This window comes from Telopea speciosissima, chromosome 1 (assembly GCF_018873765.1).
Source record: "Telopea speciosissima isolate NSW1024214 ecotype Mountain lineage chromosome 1, Tspe_v1, whole genome shotgun sequence".
Classification (NCBI taxonomy): Eukaryota; Viridiplantae; Streptophyta; class Magnoliopsida; order Proteales; family Proteaceae; genus Telopea; species Telopea speciosissima.
The window spans coordinates 82,060,991-82,088,204 of record NC_057916.1 but is presented as its reverse complement, the minus strand read 5'-3'; the positions used below and the strand labels follow the sequence as shown (position 1 = coordinate 82,088,204).

The 27,214-nt window shown below is 40.1% G+C and overlaps 1 protein-coding gene and 1 long non-coding RNA gene across 6 annotated transcripts in view; one reads left to right on the top strand and one right to left on the bottom strand.

Annotated features, from left to right (window-relative positions):
• LOC122646676 (E4 SUMO-protein ligase PIAL1-like) overlaps nt 1-27,214 on the bottom strand; it is a 96,892-nt gene that overhangs the window by 40,103 nt on the left and 29,575 nt on the right. For all 5 annotated transcript variants that reach the window (XM_043840283.1, XM_043840277.1, XM_043840270.1 and 2 more), the window contains 2 exons: nt 18,364-18,436; nt 3,232-3,297 (listed from right to left, as the gene is read on the bottom strand). In XM_043840283.1, the coding sequence (XP_043696218.1) occupies nt 3,232-3,297; nt 18,364-18,436 (139 nt within the window). The remainder of the gene's footprint in view (nt 1-3,231; nt 3,298-18,363; nt 18,437-27,214) is intronic.
• LOC122646763 lies at nt 739-20,208 on the top strand. Its single transcript, XR_006330693.1, has 3 exons — nt 739-961; nt 6,199-6,201; nt 20,163-20,208. It is a non-coding gene; the product is annotated as an uncharacterized LOC122646763 (long non-coding RNA).

The following is a 27,214-nucleotide window of genomic DNA, read 5'->3' as shown; positions in this document are numbered from 1 at the left end:
GTTAAAGACAAAGCTACAAGCACCTTTCAAAGTGTTATTATTCCGACCCTATTTCAAAACTCTAGGACGAGTTGAACCAGGGAGCAGGGGGAATATGCAGTTACAATGCAACATTAGGGCGTATTTTGATAGTACTTGGATATGGACATTAGTTTTAAATTATTTGTAATAAGCTCAATTATAAGGCCAAAAATTTAGATCTATAGGGAGTACACAAATTTAGTCTTTTAGTTTAGACTAGTGGTGGGACCCATTAGCTATCAGTTAGGAAGTTATCCTATTTAGAGTAGCAAGCTCTTTTGTGGGACACATCTTAGCCATAGGATAAGTAAATAAGTCTTTTATTATTTTCAAAAGTTTTTTCATAGGCACCTAGGCGCTACCTAGGAGCCCAGGCACTTCCTTGGGTGCAAGGCAACATCACACCTTGTTGAAACTTCATGAGTTTGTGTTGATTTATGATTATTGCTTTGTTTTTTTTTTTTTTTAATGAATATACCTATATTATATTGTATGCTTTGTTTATTATATGTTGATTTTGTATGCTTTGTTTATTATATGTTGATTTTCAGATATTAGACCCTACTAACAAAATTATATCATATTGTATTGAGATGGCTTCTGCTACGTAAAAACATAATTATGTAAAATTATCATTGCTATATTACATATAGTCAAATGACAACTAGGCGGGTGCCTTGTGATGCAGTTAAATCACCTAAACGGGCTTTTTTTATTAGAAATAAGCTTTGAGTTGGTTTATGTATGTGTTGCACCTTTGATCCCATGTGTTTTCATTGTAATGGGCCACTTCGATTGGCTTATAATATGGGTATAGGCTAGGCATACGGGATTGCTTAGTTAAGTGTCTTTATTTCTTTATTTTAATTGTCATTAAGTGTTTTAGTTAAGGCTGGATTAGGGTTCTATAAGTGCAGTCCTGTTTTGAGTCAGTTTCCTAGTGAGTTTAGGTTACCTTGTAAGTTATGGATTGGATTAGACCTTTCCTTTTTAGTATAGGAGCCTATTTTTGAGTCTTCGATATAAGTTTGTAAGGGGAGAAAATTGATGAGAGGGAGATTCCTCAAAGTGGGTATTTTAGGTACTTTGGCTCAATCATAAATAAAGAAGGTGATATAGAGGATGATGTTTCACAGAGAATTAAAATAGGATGAATGAAATGGAGAGGTGCATCCGGAGTATTGTGTGATCAGCCTATTCCTTTAAAACTTAGAAGGAAAATTTTATAGGACAGTTATATGACCGGCTATGATGTATGGTGCAGAATGTTGGGCAGTTAAAAAGCATCATTTAGATAAACTCAATGTAGTAGAGATGAAGATGTTGAGATGGATGAGTAGCAAAACTAGGAAGCATAAAGTAAGGAATGAACACATTAGAGCTGATTTGGGAGTAGCTCCAATGCATGATAAACTATGAGAAAGTCGTTTGAGGTGGCATGGCCATGTTCAACGGAGGCCTTTGGATGTTCATGCACAGCTTAGGCCTTGTATCAAGTACGACCTCAAATAGAGCCGATTGGAAGGCAAGGTTTCCTGCTTCTTCTTCTTCTTCTTCTTCCTGTAACCAAGTTTCTAAGGGGATCTAACATTGTACACGAATTTTGATTAATGAAAAGCTGTCTTTGCTGCCCTTCTTCTCCATTGGTACAGATCCTTGTGTTCGATCAAGGAAATCTTGTGTTTGATCCTTCCAACCACCTTACGGTGTGAAGCCCGGGTGTTTCTCTTATTGTTATCTTCGTCTTCCTCTATCATTTCTCTGTTAACAAGTACTGTTTCTGAAATTTCATGCACTTTGTACTATAATTCGCATTCATATGCAAGTCTTTTTTTTACATGAATTTGAGTTAGGAGAATCTACCCATTAGAATAGCTCCAGAATTTGGGAATATATTCTTCACTGTTTTAGAGAGATTCGATTAGAATCTCCATCAGATCTGACCTACGGATCTGGAGATATACTGAACTCCCTATTTTACCCATATCTCTTAAATGGAATTCTGACCTAAATAAAAAATGATCTCGATAGAAAATTCAGTCCAATCCATCCATCTGATTTTGTGTAACTTGATTTCACCTTAATTCTGCATTTTTATTCTCTGTGAAAGATTTTGTTTGGGATTGTTTTGATCTTTCAATTGCAGTACAACATTACCTTGTCGCCTAAGCACGGTAAGCACCCCTCCAACACTTTGGGTCACCTTAACAATTATGAGTCTATTAGTCTTATAGGAAGTCCACAATAGGTGGAAATCTATTTCCTTTCTTTATTTAAAGAGATGTAACCTCCCATCCCCACCCCCAAATTGAGGGGAAAGAGAAAAAGAACAGTTTTGTTCGAAAAGTGAGATTGTGATCTCTCTCTCTCTCTTCCCTCTTCTGTCTCCTCTCTCTCCTTCTCTCCCCCACAATTCTGGTTTTTTCTATATTCTCTCTTCTACACTCTCTCCCTCCCATATTTCTTCTTCTTCTCTTTTTCTTTATTCCTATTATCCCTTCCAAGCGATAACCTATTTTCCTTCAACTTCACTCCTGTTACAGGTATTGGTAGCAAGGGTCACAGTAGCTTCTCCACTCTGTCACATATCGGCATTAATATTCTGATATCAGGTTAATTTCAGATCTGATTTCTGTTAAATCTCCTTTAATCTCTGTTTTGTTACACTATTATTCCAGATCTGGTTTCTCTGTTAGTAAGCTACTAAGCTTTGTAGCTACTGTCCTGAGTTGCTGGGTTTGGATCTGAAACCTATCTAAACAGTCGTAGTTCCTTAATTATTCACTCTAAACCTGGGCCTGTATAATCAACCTTAAGTCATGATTTCATGATTTGAGATTTAAGGTTCAAACCTTAAAGTACTGCATCAGTTGGTGCGATGTAAATTTGAGATAACCAAAAAAGATAAAAGTTAAAGTGTTTACTAGAAGTCTCAGGTTAGGGATAAGAATAATAGTAGACAACAATAATAATAGAACTTTAAAAAGAACAGTGGGACGACTTTCTCCATTAAAATACACACACAATAAGCATTGAGAAAAAATGTCATCCTATTTTACTTCTAAAGTGGTATGCACCTAATCTATCATACAAATTAATATCAAAACATGGACCATACCAATTAATCCAAAAAGTCAGAGTACATAGATTCAGTGAAAAATGGATCACTTGCTAATATTCCAATGACCTAAGCATGCTTATAAGCAGTACCTTGACAGAAACCATTAGCACCATGATAACAGCTTGGAAGAAGATGTTGTTTTTACGATGACATACCTACATGGCATGTGAAGGTGAAAATAAGATTGATAACCAGTGGATAATAATACATTGGGCCATATAATGAGCATATAATTCTAAAATTGCTTTTTTTTTAATGAAACAAATTTTTTGGCCATTTTAAACAATTTGAACACTGGTTAATTAAGAACATAAGCCTTTTACGGAAATAGCATATGTAGATCAATTTATCATGGAGAAAGAGATTGTCAACATAATTAGTGCTTACGCACCCCAAGTAGGTTTGGATGAAAGTACAAAGTCACATTTCTGGGAACTCATGGACGGTTTAGTTCAAGGTACTGGCCAGGGAAAGAAGATTATTATAGGAGGTGATCTGATGGACATGTTGGGAGAGACCGTAAAGGCTATGAAGGTGTCCACTGAGGTTATGGTTTTGACAAGAGGAATGAAGAGGGAATCTCAGTTTTAGGATTTGCCGTCCCCTATGATATATCCATTGTAAACACCTATTTTGAAAAGAGAGTGGAGCATATTGTTACCTATAAAGTGGGCATCATAGTAGCCAAATAGATTTCTTCCTAACTATAAGGGCCAATAGAGTACTACTGGTGGAGGGCCGATGGGGAAGAGGAGAAGTCTGCGAAGAAATAGTAGCAAGGGAAGAGGAAGGGATCTCACGCTCAAACTCAACACATAGTTGAACACCAACAACTTCAATATTCACTATTCAATCTGTGTTCTCACGTTGGTTACAATGCAAGTATTTAAAGGGGAAATATCTAAGACACTTATTCCAACTATAAAACAGAAATAACAACTTGCAATTCAAACTCTAATTCCTACGTATTCAACCTAAAACAAATAAAGACATAAATAAATAAACTACTAAGTAAATAATCTAAGATATTAGGGTTGGACCGGTTTTGTCTGGGTTTGGATCTCCAAAGCCTATCATGCTGGTCCAACCAGTCAAGTGATACTACATCAATTATGCAAGGACTATAAGGTGATACCAGGGGAGAGCCCATCCATTCAACATAGATTAGTGGTCCTGGATATCTGCCTCGCTCTACAGGTCCGTGAGGAAGGGGAGCCTATTTGCCCTAGGATAAGGTGGTGGAGCTTAAAGGGGATTACCTTAAATTCATTCACTGAGTAAGTGGTCAAACTTGGAAAGTGGGACCGTGAGGGGGGCACACACTAACACAATGTGAACAAGATGTCGACCTATATTGAGAAGGTTGCCAAAGATGTCCAAGGAGGAAACGAAGGGAAAACATCATCCCACTAGGGAGACATGGTGGTCGGACGATGAGGTTCAAGCAACCATTAAGACTAAGAAAAATAGCTTCAAGACTAGGAAAAGGACTAAGGATGTAGAGGATTTAATAAGGTATAACTCTGCCAGAAATGAAGCAAAGATTGTGGGGAAAGCAAGGGCAAAGAAGTATGAGGATCTCTATCACCATCTAAACACAAAGGAAGGTGAATTAGCAATCTATAAGATAGCTAAAATGAGGGAAAAGAAGAATATAGAGAGACACCGCAAAGTGACTATTTTGGATATCTGGGGCCAACCATAAACAAAGGAGGTGGTATAGAGGATGCTGTTTCACACAGAATTAAAGTATGATGGATGAAGTAGAGGTGCATCCGGAGTGGTGTGTGATTGTCATATCCCTTTAAAAAAAAGGAAATTCTATAAGACAGTTGTACAACCAGCTATGATCTATGATGTACGGGGCGGAACGTTGGGCAATAAAGAAACGTGATATAGATAAACTAAGTGTAGCAGAGACGAGGATGTTGAGATGGATGTACGGTAAAACTAGCAAGGATAAAGAAAGGAATGACCAAATTAGAGCTATAAGTTGGGAGTTGCCCCAATTCTTGATAAGCAGCAAGAAAGTCGTTTGAGGTGGCATGGTCATGTTCAAAGGAGGCCTCAGGATGCCCCAGTACCAATGAGTGACCTGATTCTGATCGAAGGAACCAAAAGAGGTAGGGGCAGGCCGAAAATGACTCTGGGTTAAGTAGTGACGAAAGACTTGCATAGTTTAAGTCTTGTTCCTTTTTTTTTCGGTGCAGAGAATTTAAAGGATTGAATACAGTAACAAGAATGTATTATTGAGCCTTTGAGTTATTTTACAAATCTGATCCTCTCAAGATAGTACCATTTGAAAGCTGCATTAGCACACTCATAATTTTTCAAAAATTTCATAAATTTTTCAGAAAACATACAACACTGAACAATTGAAAGGTAAGGCAATGTCCAACAAAAAAGAGGAAACGAAAACATGAGCCAACACCTAGTAGAATGCTAATTTATATCATACGAACTAACATGTTATTATGTATATTGTATATACTTATTTTATCATACAGAACATACTCATTGTCCCAATTTTTTACATGATAACATATGAAACCAACGAATAATAGGAAACTGTTTACAATACTAGTTACAACATTAGTTCTTTTGATTAATATATATCTAACAAATGACTATTACTGTAGACCACATTTGCCACACCCATAACTGGAAGCTATTATCTCCAAAATGCTATGTCATTTTATGATATCCCTAAATTTCAAATCAGTACCAGAGGAAAATGCTTCCTAATGATGCCGTATCACTTGGCTGGTTAGACCGGCATAATAGGATTTGGAGACCCACACCCAAATAAAACTGGTCCAATGGTTATTGGTCCAACAAGGGTTGGAATTAGTTTATTTATTTAGAATTTAATTACTTCAGTCTTTTATTTTGAGTTGAGTACGTAGAAGTTAAGAGTTTGAGTTTCATATTGCAAGTTGTCATTTCAGTTTCAAAGTCTAACTAGGGGTCGTGTTATTTTCCCTTTATATACTTGCATGTAACCCAACAATAAGCATAGTGAATTGAATAGAAGTTTGAGTTTTACTCTTTGAGAGTGTGTGATTGTGCGATTTCTTTCCCCTAATCCCCTTCCCCTGCAACTGTTCACTTCTTCCCTACAGGCCCTTCACCACCTAAACTATGAGTGCAGAATGGAAGTTGACAATATCAGGTCAGTTACAAATTGATAATGTCAGCTCAGCTTATTGCCCAACCTGGATCTAAATGAAACATAAACCATTGTTGCAGTTACCAAAACCGTGACCCAGATAGAGGATTCTAGGGTCGGTCAGTTCAGCTCCATTAGATCAAAAAGCCCTAACCCTAATACAAACCCAATTTTAGTTATTAACCCAACTTAACTGTGATAAAATGAAATAAAATTATTCGAATTATTATTTACTTAATAATGCTAATAACTAATAAATATACAATAACTTGAATTAAAATTAATTATTTATAAGTACTTTAGTTACTAAGGCTCTCTTTGGTATGCTTTATATTTATGTTTATTTGGCACATAACATAAATAGAAGTATTTGGTATGATTTACAGTACTTGTTTCGATTTAATATAAATTAAAATAAACTAAAATCCATAAAGAAGTGAGGAGGTGTTTATGATTTATTGACATAAAAAGTTTATTGCTGTTTATGCGCTACATGTTAATGAACACCTGCTATATTGATCATTAAGTGAGGATAAATTGATAAAATGGTAAAAGCAATCATTTTTATAACCCAAGACTTCACTTTACAACTCCCCATCTCCTGAACTTCCCCACACCCGCTCCCAACTGCAACTCCAACTGAAGACTCCCATCTTCGCCCTCACCTTCATGTCCAACTATACCACCAACGGTAACCCCTCCCTTCCTCAAATTCAATTTCAATGACACGATTGATGTGTCCAGATCTTCATTGTCACTCAACATCATCACCTTCAGAATGCTCGTATTCTTGGTGGCGGTGAGCAGGACGAGAGTGATGACTTATTTTTTTGATAAAAACGAGAGCGAGGACGAGGGGCGTCATCCAAAGGCAACAGATGCAGCAGCAACTGCAGTGAGGGCCCCTGGGCTTCTGTTGCAGATGATAGGTAGGGCAGTTGTAGGGCTGATCCTTGGTGGCCAGGAAGATGGGTTGGCATTGCCATTTAGTGTTTGGGGAGGGTTTGAAGTGGGTTTCGATGGGTAGCTCTTATCTATCAGCTCTTCTCTTCTTGGGAATTAAGGAGTGAAATTTTAATTTTTAAACGGGAGGAACCTAGATGCTTGATGCAGCAGTAATGTAATTGGGTTCTTATGTAGAATGGTGGGTGTTGTATGGGGGTTCGCTAGAAAATTTAAGGAAAATAAAAATCAAGGCCTTCTCCTAGACATGTTCCACACCCAGCTATTAACGGAATTGGAGTACATTTTGTCTCATCCACTCCAAGAGGAGAAACAGATTGGGTTCCCAACCTCTATCTGACTTGGTTTATGCGCATATTACAATTTGAGGCTCAAGATGCAACACATACGCATGGGACAAGAGGGTATCAAGGAAAATATCATCTCGCCGACATTTTCCAAGTGGATTCAGATGATGAAGATCTTATTGTGGATAGGGTGAGGGATAGAGCTGAGCCACTGTTAGATCAGGCTGGAGGTAGGCCTGACCCCATAATAACCGAACAGATAGGTGCTTATGTGGATGAGTTCATGGCTGAAGAGGGTCAGGTACACGCACAGGAAGCGTCAACCATACCGTTCCAATCTACAGGTGGCAATGCTGATGAGGAGGAAGATGATTGGTCCATGTCATCGGGTGGTGGGACTCAGACTCAAACACGCAGATCTTCACCATCAAAAAATTACTCATACTAGTAGTCATATGATGATGATTATGATGATGGTGGTGGTGGTCGTGGTGATGCATATGAGGGAATTCGAGAGCCGTATATGGTAGAAGAACAGCAAGAGCAGATCTAATTCACCGGAGAAACACAGTTTGATCATACCACATGATACAGACTAAGGGTGTCAATTTGGAACCGAAACCGACCGCATAAAACCATACCAAACCATACCGTTACAAATTCGGTACGATACGGTATGGGAAAATGGTATTGTTCGTAGTACGGTACGGTATCGGTATTATAGTTGAAACCATTCGGTATGTACCGATAACGTACCGTATTACCGAATTGCATACCGAATAGGGTAAAGTAGTAATTTTAAACAAGCAACTATACAAGTGAAAACCCTAAAGTGAATCACCCATTCAGACATTCACCCCACGGCCTCACCCTAAAGTGAATCACCCTTTCGACTTTTTGAGTTTCACCCATCCAGGCATTCACCCTCACAGTCTCACCCTTTCGGCAATCACTTCATCTTCTTCGTTACGACTCTGTGCACTGCGGCGCAACGGCTGGCGGCGGAGAAGAGTTCCGTTGGACTGGAATCGCTCCTTCATTGCAATCACTTCACCCTCATGACTTTGTTGTATGGTTTCACCCACAAATCTATCACCGACCCTAACTAAATCTGATTTGGTTTCTTCTCCCAAAATGGTGGGAAAGCTTGGAAGTATTTTATCTCCACTGCTTATGATATAAGATGATAGAAATGGAACTTTATTAATCAAAGCAGAAAACAAAGTAACATGACTAACATCTAGAGAAAGAGGATCAGAGGGACCATGTCACTGATCTACCCTCCTTATCTTTTAGCCTGTAGTCCAGAGTTGAAGATCATTACAAAAAGCTTCTATCACGAGAGTTCCTAAACTCTTTCTTGTCTTTCTAGATGAGATCGTTTTCTCATAATAGATACCGTTTTCCATACCGTATATATACCGTACCGGATTGGTATAGTATCGGTATTAAAATTGGAAATTTTATACGGTACAATATCAGTATCTGGTCCCTATTTTCTATACCGTACTGATTGACACCCTTAATACAGAGCACAGACCACGGTACACATGCTCCCATACCGGCCACACAAGTCTTACTTGAGAGGGAGTCGTGGCTAGTTCTGTCCTCCTGGTACTAGTAGGCAGGCTGAGCTTATCGACATTGATACCTTATCTAGCTCTGTTGGTGTATTGAGTATTGGCAACAGGGACAGCAGATCGAATGGGCATTTTCGTGCCCCATGGGCAATTTGAATTAGGGGGGGGGGGGGGGAGCATATATCTTCTCCATCCATTCCCAGTTTTGAGTACGACTCTCACTCACAGTCACATGGACGAAGTGGATTGTCTTTTGTGGATGACATCTTCTCCTACCCAACCCACCAGCAGTACCCTTACATGCTCCCAGAGCCGTCATATCACAGTGGATCAGTGGGTAGTTCTTCACACTTTGGTGACCCATATCATAGGATAGGTTACCTTCAGCATGTTGATGATGCAATTTACATGGAAACTGTGGATGACTACACTCGTTTCTTCTCCCAGACTATGACGTGACATTCTTATGTCCTACAATCGGAGAATAATGCACGTCGGCTCCATTGGAGGAGTAATTATTATTAGTAAACATTTGAGTCACTTGATGACTACATAACTTGTATTGGTATATTGCTTGTTATTGACTTATTGTACATTAATATTATGACTTACAAATCCTTGACTTTATGTTTCCAAGTGAATTTACTTGTTTAAATTGCTTATTAATTATTATGTCCTCTAGTACAAAAAGTCTTAAACAATGTGTATGCGTAATTAACTAAGTTATACACTAGGATTCGACCGTATACTACCAATCAATGGTGCAAATCCAAAACACCACTTTGGGTAACTATTTTTGCAATTTGAACATTTACAAGTGTTTATATAGCCTAAAATAGGTTTTCCATGAAGTTTCAGGCCTTATTTTGGCCTAAAACCCACCGAAATGACCTACCAAAATCTTGCAAGAAAAATACAATATTTAGGTCGAAATATCCGAAATTTTGGACATTTCTGACAGTTCGAAACACTGAAATGAAACAAGATTTTAAACATTGTTTGCACCCCAATATCCCAGTATTAGATAAAAGGTCAAGAGTATACTTTCGTTGAGAAAGGAAAATACCTTAATTAGACCTAGCACCCCAATGCAGAACCAAGGGTGTATTCAAGGAAGAAGAAGAAGAAGGCTGTTGCCTACCTTGGCAGCCAGCCACGATTTTGAGTAGGCTACTGTCCAGCAGTAGCCCACGATTTCACTGGGTTGTTTTATGTTTTAATTCTTGAGTCCTGTAATAAACCAGTAACCGGTTGGTTCAGCTGGTCTAATTTAAGTGCTGGTCCCATACGGTAGTTAAGTCCTTTTATTAATTTAAGTTGTTAGTAGAAAAGTCAGTCTCACATCAGCCATGAGTTATTTGGGCTGATAGTGTCTTGTATCTCAAGTAAGGTCCAAAATTGGAAGTTTCTAATTTTGAGACTTTCCAAATTTGAACCCTTTACCTCTTTTCTCAGTTAATAAAAGCAACCCAGGGGGGGCAAGAAGCCCATGATTTTATATTCAACTACTGCTACTATGCAAGTTTACTTCTACTGAAGTTTTCCCTTGGTGTTTGATCCTTGGACAAGAAGCTGGTGTCTGATCTAGCTGACTCCTTACGGTGGGAAGCCCAGAAGGTCTTTTCCAGTTGCTGTACTTCATCCCCTTCAAGATCTCAAGCCACTAGAAGTCTCATCCCATCAACCGAGACTCCCTGCTGCCGCTCAGACCTTCATTCCCAGGTTACCTTCTAATTTTGACTAACCTTCTAATTCCATTCCCTCTCTCTCCTGCCCTATCCAGCCATTAATTTTCTTCAAGCTTTTTAGCAAACCTTCCCCCCCCCCTCTCTAAGACCTCCACTCAATCCCCCTTGTAGCCCCATCTGACCTGCAGATCACTTTCCTCAAGAAATCTCCCAAAATCCATCAAAACCCCACTTTCCCAGCCTGCAGACCAAATCGGCAGAGACAACAGCCCTGCTGCTAATCTGTTTGCCTAAACCCTTGACTTCCCTGCTATCCTAGACCTATTCCCTCTCCTTTACCTTTACCCTCAACCTATCCGTCAATACACCAATCCAACCCAATCTTAACCCCATCGAATTGAACCATTTTTCCCTGAATCAGATCCTGTTTTGGGACTGGTTGAACCTTCAATCGTGTCTTACATTACAACCTCAAACCCAAGGAAGTATTGCAACTTACCCAGGACTTTAATCTCAAGTTCAGTACCCAAAAAGGTCTCCAGTCTAGCTATTTCGGCAACGTCACTCCCTGTAACCACAATTTCTTCGACATATACAATGAGGACAGTAATCAACTCACCAATCTTCTTGATGAACAGAGTATGATTAGCATTACTCTATTTGTAACCCACAGACATCATGGCTTTATGGAAACGCCCAAACCATGCTCGAGGAGATTGCTTCAGCCCATATAACGCTCGTTTCAATTTGCATACCTTACCATGGGTTTTCTGACTAGAGAAGTTACGAGGACCATCCATATACACCTCTCCTCTTCGAGTTCCCCATGAAAAAAGACATTTCTAATGTCTAGTTGTTGCAACTCTCATCCCAAGTTGACTACAGTCACTAAAGAATCACTCGAACAATATTCAACTTGGCCACTGGAGCAAATGTCTCTTGATAGTCTATGCCAAACATTAGAGTAAAGCCCCTGGCAACCAATCTAGCCTTGTATCTGTCAACTGTGCCATCCATTTTTTGTTTCACTGCAACACCCTCTTGCTGGTTGGGCCCCTGAAGCCGTCTCCAAAGAGCCACCAGACCAGAGTTTAATTTTCTTAAAGTGTCTTTTAATATTCCAACATGTCTTTTCATGTTCCTAGGCTTAGTTAATGAATTGATTTCTTTTTTCTAGGTGCTTTAATTAGACTTTTCAGTTTTCAAGTTGGGTCTTTTAAGTTTTCTATGTACGAGTCCAAGAATTTGTGTTAAGTAATTAATTTTACTTGGTATTAGTTTCTAGGTAATTTAATGCTTTATTGGAGTTAGCTTCTAGGCGATTCATGCTCGAGTCCAAGAGTCATTTTTATTTTCTTTATACACTCATGTAATCCAACAATGAAAGGAAGATTTAAAGAATGAATTGAATATTGGATTTCATTGGAAATCATCAGGTGTGTTTGATCACTTTCTATCCCTCCCCTCTCCCTAATCTCGTTTTTCTTTCTCTTCCCCTCTCAATCTCTTCTCTTCTCTCTCACACGATACTCCCTCAAACCGTGGTCTGTTTTGAACTTGACCCTCCAAACAGACTGCAACTTCTCTCTTCATCCAAAATCCGAATCTGATCTTAAAACCTCGTCTTCTCCATTTATCCTATCCCTAACCTACCCATAATCTAGATCTGATCTCTATATTACAGATCTGAACCTTCCGCCTGCGTTAGCAGCCCATAGGTTCCTTCCTTGGAGGAAGAGTGACTACGTCCCATGTCTCATTTTTTCCAAGTGATCTCATCTCTTCCACCATTGCAGCTTTCCATTTAGGATCGGCCAAAGCTTCCTGCTAGTGCTTAGGAATAGGAACAGATGACAAGGAAGAAACAAATGTACAAAAAGAGGGTAAAAGAGAATCATAAGAAACACCGTTAGAAATGGGATGTTGAGTGCAAGTCCTAACGGGTTTACGAATAGCAATAGGCAAATCAAGTGTAGAATCAGAAATAGGAACACTAGGAGAAATAAACTCACCAGATGGAGACAGTGTAGGGGAACTTTAATCAGTAGGTGGCAATTGGAGTGGCATAGTGGTAGTGGTGGCTTCATCTTGCTGTCGTTTAGACTTAGAGCAAACAAAGACCTTTAATGGAACCATGGGCTTTTCTTGGAAAAAAGCCGTGAGATCCCCCCCTGAGCCAGAACCATATCAGTATCTTCCTGAGCCTGAACCAAATCTGTCATTGGATCAATCAGAAACACACCTTCCCGTGAAGAGGACTTCCCCTGAAGAGGTGTGGCAGCAGAAAAATATACTTGTGTCTCATGGAACACCACATCCATAGAGACAAATATACGGCGAGAAGCTCTTTTCTGCCTTTTCGTCTTTTTAGGCTTTAGTTTTTTGCCCTAGAGAAGCTTTGTCCATTTTTCTGTCTTTTCATCTTTTTAGGCTTTAGGTTTTGGCCCTCAAGGGCCCTGTTGAGGACTAAGGCGTGGAAGCCCTGTTAGTGTCTAGTCCATATGGCGTGGAAGCTCTACTGATGTCAAGTCCATATGGAGCGGAAGCCCTACCAGTGTCTAGGAGACCCTGTTGGTTCTAGACCATATAGCGCCGAGGTGCCGAAGTGCGAGCCATATGCTCTTTCATCCCCAATGACGCCACGCTGTTACTCTGCCCAAAATCCAAGTAGTAGGAGTCACACTTACAGTTGTTACTCTGGCCGAAGTCTAAGTGTGAAATACCTAATTTATAGCCATTATTCTGCCCGACAAGAGAGAGTCAGGTAGTATGTCCATCTCTACCTGAGCTGAGTGGTCCCTCATTTTAATTATTTTATGCATTTTATCATCTTACATGTTAGCATAAATGGCATCATCATGGGAGAAGATTCAAAATCAAGCATCTAGCAGAAAGATTGGTTCAGACTGGCAAGATGGGCGCCTAACACCTTCCCACTCTCGTAACCTGACAGCTTACCCAAATTCTTTGAGCAAACTATATGAAGTCATGTAGTCCTTTCCACTTCTGTTGGATAGGGCTACACCCATTGAGTCCTAGGCCCTAACCCTAGGTGGCGTGATTTTATTTTTAAATGATATCCCACCCCCACCTCCATGAGGTTGCGGTACTTATACATCCTACGAGGCGATCAGCCCTAGGACACCCGCAAGGTGTCACGAGATCCGGAGTGGAACCTTACACAAGCAAATATAAGCCATTGACCACTTTACCACTGTCAATCGTTTGCCCCGTCACCAAGTCCTGAAAAATGCAATGGGAAGGAAAAAATGTTACTTTGCAATTTAAATCCCTAGTGAGACTACAAATGGAGATAAGTTTAGTAAAGCAATTGGGAGCATGCAAGACAAAGGGTACACAGAGTAAAGAAGAGCATTTGAGAGATCCCTTCCCAGATATAGAGGAGACAAAACCATTAGTAACTCGAACTTTACCCTTACCTGAACTAGGAAAATACTCAAAAAACGAATAAGAGGAACCAGTCATATGATCGGTGACTTCTAAGTAGATAATCCAAGGATTGGAGGCAACAGAGGCACAATGGCCACCGGTAGAAATACTTGAGTGGCCAAAATTTGAATCAGAAAACACTGGCAGGGAGGTAGCAGTGGAAGCCGATGGTGAGGATGAGTTAGGCAAAGTTAGGAGACGATGGAGATGAGTCATCAAATCCTTTGGGGAGAGAGACGCCCCTATGGGAGCAACATTAACAGTCTCAGTTTGATGTGCCTGAACCGATCCAGTACCACGACCACAACTTTTTCCATTTATAGGTCAACCATGAAGCTTCCAACAATATTATTTGGTGTAACGTTCCTTCCCGCAGTTCTCACATTTAATAAGAGCCCTGTTAGAACTAAATCGATCATTGTGACATGCAGTACCTCAATGGGAAGAAGATCCTAAACCTGGAAAAAAGTGCAGATTAATCCTGTGAAACAGATTGTAACATCGCAGTATGGCGGCTGTCCTCAGATTGAACCATAGTATACATATGCTCTGGAGATAGAAAAGAATCATAACACTCGAAACATGAGCCCGAATCCGATCAAATTCGATATTGAGGCCTGCCAAAAAAAAAAAGTACACACAAAGCTTGTCCTCCTGTTTGGTGAACTTCATGGCATCTGTGGAATAGAAAGTAGAAAAATCTTCATACTAGTCCAACTCCTGCCACATACTTCACACAACTCAGAGTAGTACTGGGATAATGTCATCTCTTTCTATTTTGTGTTGTGGATCTTCTTCTGGAGCTCATATACCTGAGCATCACTGCCAACCTGAGAGTAGGTATCTTTTGCTGATTTCCAAATCTTAGCTGCCGAGTATAGTAAGAGGTAACCTCGTGCAGTATTAGAGTTCATCAAACTGTAGATAGAACATAACCAAAAAGTTGTCTGAATTCCATTTGTCCTAAGAAGGACCAGCATCAACAGGCTTCATAGCATCCCCCATAAGGTAGCCTGAAAAACCACGAGAAGTTATAGAGCGGAAACACGAACGAGACCACATCAGATAATTGTTCCCATCCAATTTAATGGAGCATACAGGGAACACAGGAAAGCTGCGATCACAAGAACCGTCTGGAGAGTTCGATGCAGTAGTAACGTCCGATATAGTTGTTGGTCAAAGAACAAAACATGAACACAAGTGCTCTAGAACCAATAGAGCATAGCCAAACCATAAAATCAACTGATTCTAGATATTAACCAACACACATTAGATCCTTGAAAGAGGGGGGGAAATACTTGAGATCTCTCAAAAACACAAAGAGACACCAAAAAAGGGGCCCTCGATGGAAGAAAGCACCACCGAGGGTGGGAAAGAAGGTGAGCCGATGTGTGTTGTCAATGGTCAATGGTCGCCCGACAGGATACTTTGGAGCTTCAGTGGGAATTTGTCAAGGGTGCCCTCTTTCTCCATATTTATTTACTTTGGCGTTGGAAGTCCTCTCTAGAGAAATCCAAATCAGTACTGATCATCAGCTCATCTCTCCTTTGCCCAAGAGTAAAGCTCTCAAGCTAACTCACTTGGCTTTTGCAGATGACTTGACGATATTTTCTAAGGCTTCCATAGCCTCGCTTGAGTCCACTTTGCTTTGTCTTCAGCATTTCCATGAGCTTTCAAGCCTGCGCATCAATCCATCCAAGTCTCTTCTATTCTTTGCTGGGGTTTCAGAGCTGGACAAAATTGCCTTTTTAGAGAAATCAGGTTTCCATGGGGGCAGTTGCCAATCAAATATTTGGAGCTTCCTTTGATTCCGGCAAATCCTTCTGCTCACCATTGCACCCTGATGTTGGATCTTATTCGGAAGAGGCTCCAATTGTGGAAAGGCAAGCTTCTCTCTTATGCAGGCAGGCTGGTGCTTATCAAAACAGTTTTGAAGTCTTCCTATATCTATTGGTCTGGCATTTATGGTCTTCCACAAACCATTATCAAGTCCTTGGAATCCCTCTTGGCTTCCTTTCTTTGGACAGGCAACGAATCCTCAAGATTTCTTCATCCTCTAAGTTGGGCTGTTGTGTGTCTCCCTAAGAAGGAAGGTGGCTTGGGCATTAAAAGAATCAAAGAAGTGAACTTTGCTGGTATCATTAAGCTTATCTGGAAGATTGCTACAAAGAAGAAAAGCTTCTGGGTCGATTGGATATACTCGGGCCTCATTCGTCAGGATTCCATTTAGATTGCTTCAGCCTTGTCAGATGCTTCTTGGGTTTGGCGCAAGATTCTTGCTAACCGCCTCCTGGAGCTCCAAGCCATTCAATACCAGATTGGTGATGGTCTCTCTTCTTACCTTTGGCTGGACCACTGGCACCTAATGGGGATTCTCCTCCACTCGGTCACCCCGAGAATTATTTATGCATCAGGCCTTCATAGGCTCTCTTTGGTGGCCAACATCCTTGATCAAGCTGGCTGCCCCCCCCCCCCACCTCTTCCCCTATGCTTAATCTTATTTGGAATGATCTTCATTCCATATCTAAAGACCGCAGCGGCTAGAGGCAATTGTGTTTCTTGGTCATTAAACAACTCAAGCTCCTCCTCCTCCAAAGCAGCCTGGGATTTCATTCGTCAAAAAGGCCCATTGGTTTCTTGGCGGAATCTTTTTTGGTTCAAGCATCACATTCCCCGCCACTGTTTCACGACCTGGAGGGTCTTCACCAATTGTCTTCCAAGTTCCAACTCAGGCCTTTCTTCGCAGTCATCAGATCTCAGTCTCCCCTGCGTGTTGCCTCTGCTGGAACAATGTGGAAGACTCGAATCACCTATTCTTTAATTGCCCTACATCGGCTGCCATTTGCAAGGGCATTCTGATCAAATGCTGGCCTGCCCCTAGAACAATTCTCCCTTTCTCTAGAGAGTGAATTTGGATTGATATGACCTATGATGGCTCCTCTATTTGTGACACGGTCGGAAAGATGGCTTTTTGTGCAACTCTCAACCACATTTGGATGGAGCGTAATATCAGGAAATGGACCTCCAACTCTCGATCTTATCAGCAGATTTGAGATTCCATTTCTTTTGAAATTAACGCAAAGTTATCGCTAGCTCCTCCCTCCTGTTGTTATGACACCCCAAGGAATAGGCTCATTGTTGTCTCTTGGGGTCTCTCTAATGTCTCTTTTGTTGCTCCAGCGCCCCTTACCTAAGGCTTGGGTGATGAATCTGCTGGGCTTGCTGGTTTCGGTTGTTATTCCCCTTCGAGGGTCCTAGTAATTCTTTTATTCACCCAAAAAAAAAAGGTGAGCCGAGTGGTGGTGGAAGCGCTAGAAGGCGGTGGTGGCGGTAGGAGAAAACCGAGAGGAGAGAGAGAGAGAGGCGGAACTAAGAAAGGGAGAGGGAGGCGCTGACGCTAAAAGGTTGGCAGCACTAGGGTCTTGGCATTTAATGGCATTAGGGTTTGGATCCCAATGTTGATCGTAGCTCTGATACCATGATGGAATTAGGAATAATGGTTTGTGACATTATGTCCACAGCCCACTTCATTTATAATAGACTAGAGAATGTTCTAGAATAGGTGCAAGTATAAGAATACCCCTAAGGGATAAAATAAGACAAAAATACCCCTGTACCCATATTACAACGATGTTCTATTCACTTGGGAACATCTTAACAATGTAGGTCCATCAACAGTACAGCTTAACCAATGAGAATGGAGGTAACTCCTCCTGGCATAGGAGGTGTCTACTAAACCACCATTATTACAATTGGTGGGGGATGGAATGCACATTTACCAACCATGGCCTGGATAGGATATTTCGACACAATAATCCTTCCAAAGGGTATCTCATCCCAAGAATTGCCAAGTTCAAAGGCTTATCATGAATACTAAATGCAGAGAAAAACCACAACAATTTTACACAATGTACTACCAGTTTATAGTGAGGATTTCAACCAAAGTGTAAAATATAAGCCGCAATATTATGAGCATTTATATACCTTTACCTAAACCGATTCTAATCCACAGTAGTATACCATCACTACAAAACCAGAAACAAGCAGAAAATCTGAGAGACTCCCATCATGCAACCAAAGTTACCTGTTTTACCACTATAGGTAATTCTTGAGCTCGAGCTGGAACCTCATTGTTTGCAACTGCATAATCAATACCTCTGTATTTGTCAAAGGAAATCTTGTCAAGTATGGCAAAGAAAACAAAGTAACATGCAAAACTTGCTCAATTAGTAACTCACTAACTCATCAAGATCAGGATGTATAGGACCGCATAGCGACTGGTAGTAAATATAATTAAGGACAACAGAACAAAGTCAAACAAATTCATGATTAACTAAAAAAATTATGCATAAACATAAATGAGTAGCAAAGTCATTATTACTTGTTAAATCTCTCTCTCTGGTCATACCAGAGTCAAGATTAATCAGTGTTTCCTTGACCCTTTGATTTGATTGTCTCCTACGAGCTTTTTCCCTTGGTTTGCAGCAACCTATGCTGCCCTACCTACTTATGAAATCTTAGTTATTGATTATATAAATATGAACTAGGGTTTCTCTTGTTTACGCTTGCTACATAGAGGAGTAAATCTGCTACATCGAGTTCATGGAGTTATTTCATCTAGATCATGAAAAATAGTAGCGGTTTATCTTCCCTGTAAGACCCTGTTTTGGGAGCAAGCTTTCTTAAATTGATAAACAGCATTGTATATAATATATCTAATGGATGCCCATTGGTTCTGATTTTTCCAGGGGATTGTTAATGCTGTTGCTAAGGTTCTTATACACAAGACTAAGACTGATTCAAGTCTCTGTTTACTGCCATCTATTACTGGAAAACTCTCCCACTGGTACCCTGTTTTTCCAGGTTTTTTGACAGATTTTGAATTTAAAATTAATCTTCATATATCCATCGGATTAAATTGAGATTTTGAGTTTTTATTGGCCAACCCATTAGGTTCTTTGACCTTAATTTCAGACAGTTCTGCTGTCTTATTTTTCTGTGGGAGAAAATCTCCTATTTTCTGGTTTCTATTATCCTGATAGCATTTTTTTCAATTACTTTTAAAAGGACCATTGGAATCAAGTTTTTTTGGGGGAATCATTGGTCCCCATTCTAGGGTTCCGCAATACTAATATCAAGCTGATCCAAGTTCCCGGTTCCTCCTGCGATATTTAATCCTCCTTGAGAACAGTTGAGATATTGATATATTGGTGTTCTTTGTGGCTTGTAATTATCAGTTGATATACTACTGTTCTTTACCCTATCCTACACATCATGGGTGACTCAAAACTTCCAGCGGACACTGTTATTGTTCAGATCACATTTACCAAGCTTAGTGGTGCATCCAACTAGCTTCCCTGGCCCCAGGTAGTTCGGGTTTTTATCACTACCAAGCGGAAAGTAGATTTTTTTACTAAACCACCACCTCCCACGATTGCTCCTGAGTATCTTGAATAAATAGCAGATAATGCCACTGTACTTTGTTGGCAATGGAATAGTATGGGGCCTTCTGCCAATGTCATGTTTCATACCACAGCCAAGGGCGTTAGGGACAAATTGATGCAAGTTCATCATAGATATTGGCTTAATTCTTTAGAAATAGGCCTAGGGTTGGGTTATATACATGTTGGGCCTTTGTTCCCAAGGGTTTTCTATGTATTAAGCCACTTTAATGAGCCTAAACTAGGGGTACATAGGTTGCATACGGGATTAGCCCAATACTCAGTTTATTTTTATGTTTTCAAATTGAACCGGTTCAAATTGGTTGCATCCAATTGGTTCAATTTAAGTGATCATGTGACTTGGTTAAGTGGTCCTGTGATGTAAGTTGGGCTGGATTAGGACTCTATAAGTCCAACCATGTTTTGAGTCTATTTCCTTTAGTATTTTAGTTTCCTAGTCAATTTAAATTACCTAATAGGTTAGGGATAGGATTAGGCCATTCCTTTTTAGTGTCTAAGTCTATTTTTGAGTCTTCTATATAAGTTTGTAAGGGAGGCCAGCATTGTACACGAATTTGATTAATGAAAAAAGCTTTTGCTTGTTGGCTGCCATTGTTGCTGCTCCTGTGCTCCTTGTGAGTGTGCATCCTTGTGGTTCTATCAAGGTGGAAAGGGATTGGTGGAATCCGGTTGACTCCTTACGCCGTGACGGCTGGGAGGATCTTCTTCAATTCGAAGGTGGTTCTATCCTTCACATCTGTTCAAGCTGCTGCCAGTGGAATCTCCAGTAAGTTTGACACCCAATTTCTTCTTCTAACCCTCTAATCCTTTCCCTCAATCGATCCCCTTTATTTTTTTGTTTGAATCCCATAAACCCTAACTCCATTAAACCCTAGATCTTGCTGCCCAGTTTTACAGAATTTTCAAAACACTTAAAACTCTATAATACCTACATTATTAGAGTCCTATAAACCTGCCTAGCCATACCCCCTAAGCCCCCCTTCCATTATCCAAACCTAAGCCCTAGATTTGACCTAAAACTGCAATTCTGTCCTACTGAAACTGCAGAACCAACAGCCCTTTAGTTCCTTGTTATTGGTCCTGGTTTAATTGACTTCTAGTAGGGCTTTACCCTATCTAGAACTACATTAGCGGGTTAGGGTTGAGATATAGCCTGACCTTGGCAGGGTCGGGTCGGGTCGGTTCGGGATAAGACCCCGGGCTTAGCCTGGCCCCGCCCGGCTGGAACCTGTATTAGTTATAAGTATATAATACTATATATATTATAGATAGGAGAAGACAAAAAAGCCCGTATACGGCTAAACCCTATATGGCTAAATCCCTTTTCAGTTTTTCAGTTTTTCACTTTTCAATCCTAACCGCTGGCTTAAGGGAGTAAGGGCGCCACTCGCTGCCTTCCTCTTCCTCCCTCCCTGAGTTCCCTCGGTCTCCTTCCCTCTTACCTCTGCTTCCCCTTCTTTCCCTCTTCACCATATCTCATTCCCTCTTCGGTTCAGCTACAAGTATTTTTTTTTTTTTTGGTTTTTGTGTGACGGTGAAACTTACCATCGGAAACCGACAGGCCAAGGTTTCTGTGGTGCCGTCAGCAGCAGCTTTGGTCATCAAAGCCCTCAAGGAGTCCGAGAGGATGGAAAGAAGACCAAGAAAATCAAACATTCTGGAAACATCTCTCTAGATGATATGATCGAGATTGCCAAAGTAATGACACCCAGATCAATGGCTAAAGAACTGAGTGGTACGGTCAAGGAGATTCTGGGTACCTGCGTCTCCGTCGGATGTACGGTTGATGGAAAGGACCCTAAAGATCTTCAGCAGGAGATTGCCGACGGGGACGTTGAAATTCCTCAAGAATGATGATAGTATCGAGTGAGAAATTATCAGTTTCCTCCATTTTTTCCCTGTTAGTCTAATTTTGTTTCGAGGATAAGGATTTTGTTTAAAACATACTTCCAAGCGTTATTTGGCCTTTTCTTTAGTACTGTTTTTCAATGACCTATTTTGTTCTTTAGTTCTACTTTTTAATTATTGTGTGGCTTATCCTCGAAAACATGGTTCCTTCAGTTATCTAAATGTACTACTTGATGATTGTAGTTTATCATTATTTTCATAAAATAAAAAAGCTGATTGTTTCTTTACTTTTCTGTAATTGAATATATAGTATTCCTATTTTACAGATGGATCCAACCATCGAAGTCCATTAAATCATTCACTGATTTTTATTTTTATTATTTTGGGGGATCTCCAATTTCATTTTCCTTTCTGTACTAGCATCAATGGAAATATCAAACGGTAGAGATTTCCACCTCTCTATCCACCAAACCCAATTAATTGGTTTCATCTTTCATGGGATTGATGCTTTGTATTCCTCTGCTCTCTATCCACCAAACCCACTTAATTGGTTTCATCTTTCATGTGCTTTATGTACTGTATTCCTCTGCTTTCCTCTATTTGGGTGATCTTTCTTCTCCTGAGCTGGCTCACAATTACTCCACCGAAAGAGACCCAGTACCTTACTTGAGTAAATACTAGTAAATACTAAATAGTACTAGTAGTAATAGCTGTTAGTTCTGCAAGCCCCTCTAGTTCTTTCAGCGTCAGGGTCAAGACAGGGTCAATCAGGGTCGGGTCGGGATAGGGAAAACCCTGGTGGGTCGGATTGGGTTGAGGATTTCTTAGGCCCTGCCAGGGTTGGGTTGGGCTTGGGTTTAGTTTAAGGCCCCTAGGGTTGGGTTAGGGTTTAGGGCAGGCCCGGCCCAACCCGACCCATTGACACCCCTATCACACCCTAGTTGGAAACATGCTATGGATGTTAAGATGGATGTCTTGTTGGATCGTTGGACATGGTCTCTTACTGACTTACCCCCCTGGGAAGGAGCTTGTGTGGTGTCGTAGGGTGTAGACAGTTAAGTACTTACCAGATGGTTCTGTTGAACGGCTCAAAGCTTGCCTGGTTGCCAAAATATATACTTAGACATATGATGTTGACTATTTTGAGACCTTCAGTTGACTATTTTGAGACCTTCTCTCCAGTGACACGTCTCAACTCTATTCCTGTTCTTATTTCTGTGGCAGTGAATCTTGATTGACCTCTGTTTTAGCTTGACATTAAAAATGCATTTCTTTATCGTGAGCTTGAGGAAGAGGTATACATGGAGCAACCTATAGGGTATGTTGCTCAAGGGGAGAATTCATCAAAGCCTTCAAAGGTATGTCGTCTCCACAAAGCAAGTTATGGGCTGAAACAGTCTCCTCACGCCTGGTTTGGTAAGTTTAGTGAAGTTGTTGGTGGTTATGGGTTCCTAATCACTCTGTTTTTGTTTGTCATCATGGGGACAAGGTCATCATTCTTGTTATATACGTTAATGATATTATAATTTCTGATGATGATTCTTCTAGCATTGAAAATGGCAAGTCATATTTACACCGGCATTTTCAGATGAAAGACGTGGGATGCCTAGGTACTGTTGGGGAATTGAAGTTGTTCGTCACCTCAAGGGTGTCAGTTTATCTCAAGAGGAAATATGTTTATGATCTTCTATCTGATATTGGTATGTTGGGTTGTAAGCTTGTTGATAATCCTACGTATACTAATTTGCAACTTGGGGCATCTGATGGCAAAGATTTGTTGGATAAACATTAGTACAGAAGACTGGTTGGGAAGCTTATTTATTTGACTGTTACTCGTCCTAATATTTTGTTGGAACCGCTTCCTCTAAAAGGCCGACCATGTAGGAAATTGAAGAAACAATATGTATATCAAACAAGAGCTCTAACACAGCGGACTATCCGAAGGGAGACACAAGTCGATAAATAATTTCACCACTTGCTCTCTCCCAGGGGGACTCAATACCGTGAACCCTGCCTGCTCTAATACCATGTAAACAAAACACAATTGGACTGAATGGCTTGAATGATCAATAAGATCAATCAAGCTCTCTATTTATAATAATAATGAAAGAGATTACAAAGGGAAACACTATTCACATGTTCACGTGAACAGTGTCACAGCTCTATTTATAATTCTACCATTGTTCAAAAGTACATAAATAAAGCATAAATAAAATAACAAAGAGACCAGAATACCCCCACTGTATTCTGGTATACATTATTCAACAGAAACGTGGGAGGCTCCCCCACAATTAGACTTTGAAAATTCCGTTTGTTTTGCTGCTGCTGTTGAGCTCTACATGAGTGTGCCTTGTGAGTAACATCAAGGTGAAGGGCTGGTGGATCTCCAGTGACTCCTTGCAACTTGTAGATCGAGAGGTTCTTCTTCAAAGCTGTCTTCAAGGATGCTGCCATTGAAGAACTTCTTAAACCAGTAAGTTATTTCATTTTCTGCAACTACCTTCTTCTCCTAATCCTCTACAGCCTACCTTAACGTTCCCCCCTTTTATTTTATTTGAATCCATTAACCCTAAACCACCTACAGCTTCATTCCTCCATTAATCCCCATCGATCCATATAAACCCCAAATATTCACTAAGCTGTCCAGCCCAATTTTACCATCAGTTTTCCTTCAAAATTCAACCACAGCAGCCATATCATAGTCCGAAATCTCACGAGATCTCGCCGAGATTCTCAGTTTTTTGATTTTCCGAGTCGAGATGGCCTACGAAACCTCAAACTACACTTTCTCGCCGAGATCTCGGCTCCATCTCGTTTCGATTGAGTCTCTTAAAAATGTGAAAACCAGGAACAAAAAATGCAAGATCTCGCCGAGATCTCGGGTCAGTATAGTGGTTTCGGGTATGGGCTTGGGCCAAAAGACCCATTTAACTTATCTAAAGTCCCCTTCTCGATAGAACTCGACGAGATTCTGTCAAGAGGGGGTCTTTACTCTCATTTGCTCTCTCTTCTCTCTTCTTCTCTCAAAGTCTCAATTCTTCTCTTCCCTTCTTCATTTTTTGCTTGGATTCAAAGCTTTGGAAGCTGATTTTGGTGTCAAACTGAAGATTGAAGCTCACTTTTGCAAAATTGATCAAGTTTTTGAAGGATTTTTTAAAGGAAACCTATTTTCCCTAAATCTATTTTTTTCAAAAAAATTTGATGAAATCTTGGTAAATTGATGTGATTTTGAGTTATGTTACACAACTTTGGCCGATCTATCACTTGATGGAGGCCGATTTTTTTTTGGGTTATTAAATTTTTTATTATAATTTCTGGAAAAAAAATGAATTTTTTCAATAAAGAAATTTAAAAAAATAGGATAAATACTTATTGTTTGGATTTGATTTTCATGTATGTTAGACAAGTTTGCATGCTCTACAGCCTCATGGAATCTTTTTTTTTTTCACCCACTAAAAAAAATATTTTTTTTTCAGATTTAATAATAATATTATTAAAATAATTAAAAAATATACAAAATTAAGGAAAAATACCTGTTTTTGTTGGAAAATTATGCACAACATTTGTACATAATGTCCAACTTCAAATGATGTCAAATACATCATTATGTTATAATATTTTATATTTGAAGGTATAATTATTTTTAATAAAAATTGTAAATATTATTTTTAATTAATAAATAAATACTAGGGTTAGGGAATAAATAAGAGATAGGTATTTGATTGTTCTAGTAGCTTCATATTATGTTTAATAGTTATGAATACAATACTTTAAGTGTTTAATACCTTACTTTAAGTCTGTAATAGTTACTAATACATGTTTTTTTATATAACAGTGTAAAAAATAAGATATTTCTTACACAATGAGGGATATAGCATGGCTACATGGAGTCCCGATGTCTGAGGACAAAAAGAAGTCAAAGTGTAACTACTGTGGAAAGATTCTAAATTCTGGAGAAGCAACTAGGTTAAAGGAACATTTGTCTGGTCTGGGCAAGGATGTTGCCAAATGCCGAAATGTTCCGAGCCAAGTGAAACTGGCAATGTCACAAAACTTGAGAGGAGTACAAACAAAGAAAGCTGAGAGGGAAAGACAACAAATAGCTTTCGATGAGGCAGTTCTAGAGAGGCCTGATGTAGACATCCTTGGAGGACTAGGAGATGATACTGAATATAGGCCTACACCTAGTGAGTTCGAATCAAAGGCTGAATGGAGGATTTACCAGCAGACTTTGGCAGAGAGTAGGCAAAGTTTTCATTTTGACAATATAAGAGCATATGAGCAAGCAAGAGGAGCTGGTGGATCTGGCTCAGCTGCACCAGTGCAACAAGATAAGAGGAGGAGAAGCACTGGCACAAGAGATATCCCACGGCCCCAAGCCCGACCACGAGCACGTTCCCCAGAAACCATTTTTTAGCAGGATCCATCTACCTTTAGGCAACAGATGCCTTCCAACCAACCATCCTGCAAGTGTTTGGTGGTAAACAAGAGGCAGCACGGAAAGCCTTCAGCAAGTTCATGCTATACAATGGCATTCCAGCTAATGTAGCACAAAGAACATATTATAATGCATTCCTTGACGCTGCAGGGAAGGCTGGCCCAGGATGGAAGGGGCCTACACCATATGAGTTGTATAATGTATATTTGCCTAAAGAGGTAGAGGAGCTGAAAGAGTACATAGAGGGTCTGAAGCCAAGGTGGGACACATATGAGGTTACTCTTATGGCTGATGGTTGGACTGCACCTACTAGACAGTCCATTATAAATTTCATGGTGAGTTGTAATGGGAAGACTGTCTTCTTGAAGCCTGTTGATGCATCAAAGCATGTCAAGGATGCATCATAATTGTATAAGCTACTGAAGCAAGTGGTGGAGGAAGATATAGGAGCAAAGAACGTTATCCAAATTGTGACGGATAACGGTTCTAATTTTAAGAAGGCTGGAGAGAAATTGATGAACAAGAAGAGTAAGAGGATCCGCCTCTTTTGGACTCCATGTGTAGCCCATTCTATTGATTTAATGCTGAAGGACATGGGGAAAAAAGCTTTGGTGGCTGGTGTGGTCAATAGGGCAAGGCAAGTGACCACCTTTGTGTATAACCATGGTTATGCTTTAGCCATGATGAGGGAAAAATGCAAGGGGGATTTAATGAGGCCTGGTGTCACTCGATTAACCACCAATTACATTGCATTGAAGAGCATGCAGTCGAAGGTGGTAAGTCTAAGGTCAATGTTTGCAAGTGACCAATGGTTTAGTTGGCCAGGTTCTAGGATAGAAGAAGGGAAGGCAGCACAAGAGACCATTGCAATTGATCAATTTTGGAAGGACTTGTAGAAAGTTGTTGCCATATTAGAGCCAGTGGTAGCAGTATTAAGGATGGTTGACAGGGAGAAGAAGCCTACCTTGCCCCACATATATGCTGCCCTGCCGAAAGATGAAGGAAATGGTCCGAGCTGCAATACCCCGAAATGCTCGCTCATACATTAACATCATTGATGAGCGATGGGAGAAGCACTTGAGTCATCCCTTGCATAAAGCTGGTGAGTTCAACACTTCAACATACTTTACACTTTATATGCGTTTTTACATTTACATATTCAAAACTCGAAAGTATTAAGTCACTAA